A 9763-nucleotide genomic window follows, 5' to 3' on the forward strand; every position below is an offset into this window, starting at 1 on the left:
GCTTTGAATTAATCTTATTATTCACTTATTTACGTAACAGTTGTCAAACCTGTTGACTTGTACCATCAGGATGTCAAGTAGAGGAGCTGTGATTGTGGTGTTAACACCCAGTTATGGAAGATGGAGCTTTTATAAACCATGGTGAGACCAAGTCACCAGAGTTGGCAGTGCTGCAGATGAATGGTCAACAAATACTATTCTGGAGAGAGAGGAATTACTTTCACTGGGGCAGGAGGGGATTCTATGAGGTAACAGCAGCTACTTCCAAGAATATGGGGAAGATGCTTTCTATTCTTGGCACCAAAGACCTGTTAGTTGTGAAAGTGTTATGTGCTGTATATTCTGAAGACATCCATGACTGGAATTCCTGTCTGGAAGTTTAATTAATCCAGCTAGCTCAACTATATGGGTTATATCTCAAAAACGGTTTGAAATGTTAATAGGCTTTCTGAGCCTCTGGCTCAGAATTTACATCCTCACAACCCAGAAATACTATTAAAAACAAATCACTAATTTCATCAAACAAATTGTTTATAGTATAGAAAAATTCTAGTAGTAGAAACTTGCATTGTCAAAGCACGCAGACATAACAGGGTTTGCATTGCTATGGAAACAAAGGTTATGCTGGGAAAAACAACTTGCAAGTGACTGTGAAAAGTAAGTTTATAAGAATGACACCTTTCAGCTTGATCTTGAAAGACATATTGCAACACAAGCATCTTGGATTAGAAGATTGTTTTTATTTAGTTTTCCACAGAGACATCTTTATTTCACCTTTATTCTCACAAATCTGACATCAAAAACTATCAAGAGATATATATGAGCTATACAGGCAGAGAAATCTGCCAGTACAGCATTATGCTCCTTTTATCAAACATTCTAAGGAAAACAAATGTGGTCCCTTCCATGCCCATCTAATAAAAGAAAAACAGCTAAGTCAAGAGAGAATGTATATATGAGTCCAGTTATTCATAAAAGAGTAAAAATAAAAAATCTAGTTTCTGATGTTTAAACAAAACATACTTTTATATTTGGCTAAGCTAAAATACCGTACCTTGCCAAACGAAAAACTGCTTCCTAATAGTAGGTTCCCTAGCAGCTCAGTAGGTATGCAAGGCATGCAATTCATTTCCTGCCAAGGCAGAGAAAAATGGGTAGGTCTGAGATTATACTGCTAGTGTGCTTGAAAAAGATCACAGTTGTTAATGTTATAGACTGCATATACATATTTTGACTTTTGGTCTCCTTGAAACTTTCCCAGGTATAACTTTTTTGGTTTAACTGTCTTTTAGCTCTCAGTGATGGAGTGTTCAATGGGAGGTGAAATAGGAATTTCCAGAGCATTACAGTCATCAGTGAGGAACACCAGGTCCTGGAGAAACAAAAACAAAAATGAAAACGAAAACGAAAACAAACAAACAAATAAAAAAAAGAAAAAGAAGGCTAAAATTTATAAGGAGGAAGGCAGAAGATAGCACAGTGAGAAGCTTGGGCCTGATCCAGTTTTGGTGGTCAGGGGACAGTGTGGAGACAAGCAGGGCTAAAAGCAGGGACTCTGTCCCTGTCGATGCATCCTGACTTACCCTTCTGCAGTAGGAGATCAAGATGGTGTACAGGCTCCGGGCCTTTTCCTTCAGCTCATTCACTTCAACCACTCTGTCACATCCAGGGTAGGCCACAAAATCACGGAGTTTTGCCAACACACAGTAATTCTGCAAAGCATGCAAAACAGGTCTGTGTAACCCTGCACAAATACAGATTTATGTTTCTCATCCACCACTTCCAAAATTCTTACTGCTTTGTGGGAACCTTGAATTCCTGCTTCTATGTATATGAAATCTATGCAACCCTTAGTCAGGCAAATTAATCATCAATATTTTATAACAATGGTGTTTGGTCCAAATAAATGCTTGAAGAAACACATATATACAGTGTTAGTCTGCCAGTATATTTCTCACAAATTTTAGCAGGCAGCAGCAGCCACACAATCAAATCTGCTCCCGTAGTAGGTGGAGTATTCTACAGAATAGGTGCACTGTCTCTCTTTTTAGAGAGCACTTGATTTAGTAGAAGATCTCACAAACTCGATTCCTCTGCTCCTGTACAATAGGAGAAACCGTACCAGTCCTGATTTTTCAAAGTAATTTTTACCTCAGATTTTGTGTTATCAAAATAACCACAGACTACATGAAATTCACAGCATCCTTGTGAAGCAGGTAAGAATATATCCCAGTTTTTACTTTAAACCCAGGGAAACTGAGGCACTGTAATCATATTTCTTGGTCCCTGCCATGATGTGAGATACTGGCAGCTCTGGAACTGCGATCTAGAGTGCCCTGAATTACAGGACTTGGTGCAGTTGTCTATGGAAAATGTGTCAGAAATTTGTTTTGCCTGATATTTTCTATTTATTATTTACTGTGTTGAACACTGGAAAAAAAAGCAAAACATATCAAATATCCCACTGCAGAACACTACGACACTAACTGTGTGTGCAGGTTATTTTTTCTTAGCTGAGAGACAACTATTGCTTTTTTTTTCTCAGTATCACACTTCCACATCCTCAGGCAGACTTTTTTTTATTTTTTAATAAGTAGCTATTTAAAAGAGAAAAAGCCAACAAGGTATTCCTGCATTGCTTTTTGTTATAACTACATGCCCAAAACCACTCAGGATATAAAATGAAGTAGATTTATTAAGTGAAGAAAGTTAATCCTACATTTCTTCTTTTACACTATTATTCAAAGTTTTGTTGCACTTATTTATCTTCTGAGAAGGCTGTCACAGCAAACTAATTGTGTGCCTATGGTAATAAGTTAAAAATACTGATTTCCCAATTCTAAAATTTATAATCAAGTAAAATCTCATAAAGTCCATAGGGATTTTAATAACATAATAACATTCAAACTGAGAAATTTTTTTGTCACTCATCTACCTAGTTAATTTAACTTTTAAAAATCCTTTAAAATCACTCCTCTGGGGTATAATATTAAGAGTTATTCTCACTTTTCATTAGCTGCTTTTACTGTACCACAGTAAGAAAGAAGTGTGGAAACTTACGTGGATGTCCAAGTACAGCCTGGGCAGCATCTCCACACACGAGTCCTGAGGGAAAGAGGAAAGACTCGTTGCAATTTTGTTTTTAGAGAAATCTGCGTCTCAAGTGGCAACCTGCAGTGTCTGTGCAGGAGCAGTTTTCAGGTGGACTTACCACGGTTTTGGAGGTCTGCAGCTCCTTAAAGGACTCTGTGATTTCCTTGCTCAGAGACAACACCCTGGAGTAGCATGTTGGAGGGGCTGCACTGGCTAGCAGGGCAGCAGAGAGCACAGCAACCAGGAGCAGCAGCATCTTCATTGTGGGGACTTTGTCCAAAAGAGGAGGAAAGGAGGAAAAAAATCACTCCCTCTGCTTAGGTAGGTACTGCTGAGCGCCAATGAGTAAGCTGGACAAATCAGCCCTCAATTAAATAGTCTCCTGCATGAACAGGAAGAAAAGTCTGGGGGTGGTCCCAGCAGCAGTTTACTGCCGTATTAAATTTCCTGCCAACCTATGAGGCAGAGCTGCAAGAGCTTTCCTGCCCGGAGCAGCGAAAGAGGGAATGAGGGTAACAAAAACAAACACCGCTGGCTCTTTTCATTCCAGAAAGAAAACAACCTAGTGAGCATCTCAAACAACAGAAATATGTGTAAGAAGAAGTTCTCAGGGTTCTCAAAGTGTCATAGGCCCTAATCCTAATCCTGTAGGTGCTTTGGCATATGTGTCTCTTTGAGCTGTGGGACTACATAGGCTGCAGATACAGACAAATCCTTCCAAAAAGCGAAGTTCCCCAGCACAGGAAGGACATGGACCTGCTGCAGTGAGTCCAGAGGAGGCATCAAGTTGATTTAAGGGATGGAGCACCTCTCCTATGAGGAAAGGCTGACAGAATTGGCATTGCTCTACCTGGAGAAGAGAAAACCTCAGGATGACCTAATTGCAGACTTCCAGTACTTGAAGGAAGCCTACAAGAAAGATAGAGAGGAACTTTTTGCAAGGGCATGTAGTGACACAACAAAGGGGATGGCTTAAAACTGAAAGAGAAGAGGTTTAGACTAGATATTAGGAAGAAATTCTTTCCTGTGAAGTTGGTGAGGCACTGGAATGAGATGCCTCTAGAATTTGCGGATGCCCCACCTGCGGAAGTGTTCAAGGCTGGGTTGGATTGCACTCTGAGCAGCCTGCTCTAGTGGAGGATGTTCCTCATCCATGACCGTGTGGCTGGAACGAGATGATTTTTGTGATTCTATGATTTTATTTTTCACAATTTGTCAATCAAAACAATAGTGCTTGTGATGGCTGCTTGGGGAGAACTATGTATTTACATATTCATAGTCTCAAACAAAGTGAATACATCTCTATATGGCTGTGATAAAAGTAGAAAAATTATTTTGCTTTCTGGGTTGAATTTATGAGGCTTTGCTCTTTTGTTAGATGCCAGATGGAACTGAGAAATCCAGATGCTGGGATGCAGGCCTGAAGCTGAACATATGTTGTATTATATGTTAATTTTCCTGTAAAATCGAGGTACCCTTGAATGAAGAACTGGTTATTTTGAAACGTATGCCCCCCCCCCAAATTTTTAAATTTAGATTTTAGTAAGATATTAACTGAAACAATAAAGTATCTGATGAAGTACTGCAGTCCTTGGCATTGTAGTACGCCAGGAAGATTCATCTGAAGGTGGGAAAACTACTTTTGGACAAAAATATGTCCTCTGGATGTTGCAGAGAGCTCTGAATTAAATCCACTAAAACACCTGGGGGAAATAGGAGCACAGGGCTGTATACTGCTGTGTTGTTATGTGTTTCTTTGCCTTCATAAAGAACAGTTGGTTTAGTAACATCATGTGCTCCTGAATGTTAAAGTGGTAGATCCTTGGAGAGGACAGAAAAGTTGTGAGTCTGGGTTGAGGGAATTTTAGGACTGGTCTTGGACCGCTGGGTCCTATTTTCAGGAAGAGTTGCCCAGACAAGTCAGTTAAGAGGCCAGAGGGAGATAAGAAGCCTTTGGAGAGGCCCCCAAGCAGCCAGATCATGAATCTGCACACAGTTACCTGGTGCACATCCAAGGGAAGGATCCTACTGACTGTGAGTCTTGCTGGTAAATAAACAGACTCTTAATCACCATCTCATTGCTGTAAAGAATAGCTGCAGGTAGGAGTGAGATACTATCCTTCTATCACATTCATGGTTGGCAAGCTGCTAAAATGTAGTAGCTCTGCCAGAACAGCAGTTTTCTGAACAGAATAAATGGTGTCCCAGTACTAGAAGTCAGCAACCCAGATGCTGCCAAGGATGACTTAGGAAAGCAAAGGCTGGATCTAGGTTTCACCAATACACTTAATAAAATTAAAAAAAACCCAAACAACAAAACAAAAAACCCAAAACAAACAAAGAAACACCCCAAGTAGCTATTTTGTGAAGGGGAAAAATTGCTGAGACAATTTGTTGTGAGGTTTTTGCTCAACTAGCCTCAGAAATGGTAGGGTTTTTTTCCCCTGAAAAACACAAAGTACTGGAGTTTAATTTCCTCATTCACATCTTTTCCCTGGGCCAGATTTAATTGCACAGTTGACACTGACCCAAATGAGTATTTTCCAATATCAAGAATTTCATCAGCATTACTGCCTATCTCAGCATGCAGAATCTGCAATTCAGTTAAACAAAGACAAATAGTTTCTTCTCAGTTATTTCTGTTTGTATCCCATCAGCAAGATTATCTTTGATCTCTGAGTACATTCAGTTTATGAGTCCAGGTATGAGTAAATAATTTTTTTTTTTCTCAAAGAAGCTCAGTGGTGACTTCAGGAGAACTTGCAAGTGACACCAGGCACTGGGAGTCCTTTCAGTCTGGCACACCTGTGAACCAGATACACAGATACTAAAGCTCTTGGAACTCCAGAATCTTTTTGGTGACTGTTTTTATCCAGCCATTTATGCAAAGCCACTTACTAATTCTGGTGCATTCCTTGCCCTGGGCAGAGAAGGTCTTTAACAGGGAAACACAAGCTGTTCTTCACAAAGGCTAATAGCCTCTTAGAGGCAATATTCAAAATGGACCTTGAAATAGAATTTAGAGCTACAGGAGGGGAAGGGGAAGAGGATCAAAATATATTATAGTCAAAACTTGCCTAAGGATTTCCTCTGTGGAGAAGTAGCTACTTATAGCCCTTCCAGTCTGTGGGACAGTGCTCAGGCTGGTACTGGGAGGGATCACAGTGGGAGTCAGTCAACGCCACCATACTTGTTACGACCACCACACTGTGGATACCTCCAGCACAAACACATTTTTATCACGCTCTTCCACTCAGTGAGCATGGGCCTTCAAAGGCTCAGGACCACTCTCACACTTCTGCATTAACTCTTGAGGCTGGTGATGTCATTACATTTCTGAGTGTTCTTCACAGTGCATTTATTTACTCTTATATGAGGAATATTCCATAGCAAAATCAGACACAAGGGCTGAGAAGAAACTTAGAAGCCTACAATGACATAACTGCGTATATATTTATATATATTTATATATATATATATATATATATATATATAAGACTATGTTGTCTTTTTGCTTCTAATTTACTGAAAACTCAAACAATAATATTTTTCTAAAAGTCTAAGGACTCACTATGCAGCCAGAAATTCCTCCCATGTTTGAACAGTCTACCAGGGTGTCCACCAACTTTTGATAAAAGCACTTGCAAGTTGCTGATTTCTTAATATCAAAATCCACTTGCTTAATGCAAATATTTATTTTAAAATAGTTGAGGGATGTCATGAGACACGTCATGAAATGAACTTCTGATTATATTGAAAAATAGGAAAAGTTAAACATAAAAAGAGCAAAAGAGAGAAAGCCCTTTGTATTTAAGCAGCATCTCAAAGCCCCAAGTGACAGCTGTTTGTTGTGGTGAAGGTGCCACTTCTTGCTTCAGAGCAGGGCTAAACTGCTCTTCAAGCTTCCAGCTCAGGACAGGACTTTTTGGAAATCCTGGCCTCTTGGTTAGGGTCTTGTTTGTCGTGTTTGTCCTTGCTGTGCAACAGCACACTTTGCTGAGTCTTTCTGTGAACATCAGCTGAAATTCAGTGCAGAGGTTGTGCAGCCTCACACATTGCCCTGAGTCTGGGGGTGCACAGCACTGACAGTTTCCTGGCACAGAGGAAGTCTGATATGGCAGCACTGTGTGCCTGCATTTGAAGCTGGGGTTAACCCCATGTGTTTTATTTTCTCTTCCATGATAGCAGTAAGATTCTGCATGGTGTGGCCAAGCTATGAGCAATGGAAAAGGCAGGCAGGATCTCGAAACTGTCTCTGGGCTGGTGCTTCAGTGCCATTTCCCCATGATAATTAAACAAAAGTCCTTTTCACTTACTCAATGGTACAGGCTTCTTTTTTCTTCCCTGTTATTGTTATTTTACAAAATTTACATATATATTGAGGAAACTAATGCTACTGCTCAATAGCCTGTTCTTACATAAAATAGTTACAGAAGCAGGTAAAGCCATCTGGGTCAGAAAAAGAAATTAGATCTTCTGAAATCTGTCAGTCTTGCTAGCACGAACCTGGCACTGGGAGCTTTCCCTGAAGGAAAATATATGGAAATGGGGAGTCCTGTGGTCCAGGACAGACACGACAGCCGAGCAGAGCTGGGGGACAGGAATAATTTCCATGTGCTGCCTCAGACCAGTGATCAAATCATTTGCACTTTCTGTGCTGACCAGCCCTCCCCACAGGCAGTGCCAGCCCACCTTTGGAGCAGAGCAGGGGCTTGGGCAGCAGCATCCTCCACTCAGAGGGCACACGGGGCTCTGGATGATGGCAGAGCCCGGGACAGCTCAGAGATGTCCACACAAGTATCTGTCACTCCTGTGCAGGCACAGCCTGGCTTGTGTCTCTCTTGGCTGCTGTCTCCATAATGGGGATAATAGTATTTCCCACAGACACTGTGGGAACTCAGCCATCAACACCAGGGAGACAGGAGATTATGTGGTTTAGCCTTGTCAGGGATACTCTTTTCAGTGACTGCAAGGTGTATTGATTCAAGTAATGCAGGATTTAAAGGCTTAAGCCTTCACCGCCTTTCTAAGAAAAAGGCAATTTTAGTTTGGAGTAACTTGCAGACTTCTCCAGTGAAGTAGGTGGTGCTCTCAGCCTGGCTCCCTCTCTAGCCATGGGCATAGGCAGAGCTGCCTTGTCCCAGTAATACACAAGTGCTTTGTCTGGAGCCTGCCTGGGCTTTGAGACCACTCCTGTGTGTCAGGTTTAGAGCAGCAGTATTTCAAGTTATTCACACTTTCCTGCCGTGCCTTGCCTTCCATCCTCCCCTCTCTCTCTCTCTCTCATTCTCTCTCTCTCTCTCACATGCAAATGTGGCAGATAGCTCCAGGTCTTATCGTTGCTGGTCAGCTTCCCACACTCCCTGATTACCCTCGTGATGAAAAATTATGTCAGCCACCAAGGAGTGTACCGGAGGTGATATAAATAAATGTATTCATCTACCAAATTTGCCCCTGATACAAGCCCTCTGGGGAATTCTAATGTTAAAAAATGCAAGGTCTAAGCTCTCTGCTGTCCCTCCAAGGAGCTCTTGTCTACACTGTGGTAAATATGCAAGGAGATGAGGGACTGTATTTTTTAGGACTGGTATTCCAGCACCTTTCAGAACAATTATGTCACTGAAAGAAAAATTGATGAGACTGGAAGTGCAGCTCTGTATAATAATCCAATCCAAGCCAAACAAGAATCCAAAGAGACTTTGCTGAAGTACTGCCTATACTAGAGATTTTTAGTAGCTGATTAGCATGCTAGCAGGCACAGTTTTCTGCTTATTCTTGCCTAGAAGACTGCAAATGTCATAGCTTATGTTGTTGTGTGTATTTCTAGATACAAACAACAGTGCTTCCAGCAACTGCAAGGTGACATAAATTCTCAGCTGGCTGAGAAGGTAAGGTACAAGTCCACACCATACATCATTCTTAGTTCTGCTTTCTTCCTGTGCACAGCTTTTCAAGTTTTATAACTGAACATAGTGGAAGAAATCCTGTCATCCCTGAAATCAGTAACACAAGTCACAGATGCCTGTGGATCCACATTCTCACTTTAGATTAAAACTTGTGTTCAGTTCACTGGCCTTAGTAGCACAAAAACCCTGAAGCCAAAGTAAGAGTAAATGAGTCACATTATTTCTTGTTTCTCAGAGTATTACTTTTGGAGTCCTGTGAGTTGGTGGCACAACACAGATTCAGAGCTTTGTCAGTGTCCTGAAACCAAATGATACGACAAATACCTTCTATAGCTAAAATATTCTTCAAAGGAATAAAAATGTATAAAATAGAAGGGAATAGATGAGGATCTATTCTACTTGGTAATATCCAGAAGTGATGAAAATGAGTGGAGGTTCATTTTATTTAAGAAAATCCATAAACTTAATAATTGTATTTTTGGTTTGTCAGCTTGCCTAGAAACAATGAAAAAAATAAATACCAGACAATGTCAGAAACTGATGTTAACAACAGACTGTGTTTCAGATGTAACAACTGCCACCTAAACCAGAACAACTTTTCTGTTTTAAATTCTTTCAATAAAAATAAAACAGAAAAAGGATCTCCTTTTGCTTCTGAATCACATATTACATGTGTTCCCAGATGACTAAGTGCCCCTACAAGTGTGGTTTTAGTTTGGTTTTGTTTAAGTTGGGTGACTAATGAAAGAATGAGTTGAAGATAC

The 9763-nt window shown here is 40.6% G+C and overlaps 1 protein-coding gene across 1 annotated transcript; it reads right to left on the minus strand.

Moving 5' to 3' along the window:
* Window positions 1–752: 752 nt before the first annotated feature.
* CYTL1 (cytokine like 1) lies at window positions 753–3413 on the minus strand. The gene is made up of 4 exons (XM_058838478.1): window positions 3212–3413; window positions 3061–3105; window positions 1584–1712; window positions 753–1372 (listed from the first exon to the last, which is right to left on the minus strand). Exons 1-4 carry the CDS (start codon window positions 3353–3355, stop codon window positions 1289–1291), a joined length of 402 nt encoding a protein of 133 aa, XP_058694461.1. The 5' UTR covers window positions 3356–3413; the 3' UTR covers window positions 753–1288.
* Between the last annotated feature and the right edge of the window lie 6350 nt (window positions 3414–9763).

This window comes from Poecile atricapillus, chromosome 4 (assembly GCF_030490865.1).
Source record: "Poecile atricapillus isolate bPoeAtr1 chromosome 4, bPoeAtr1.hap1, whole genome shotgun sequence".
NCBI classification, from domain to species: domain Eukaryota; kingdom Metazoa; phylum Chordata; class Aves; order Passeriformes; family Paridae; genus Poecile; species Poecile atricapillus.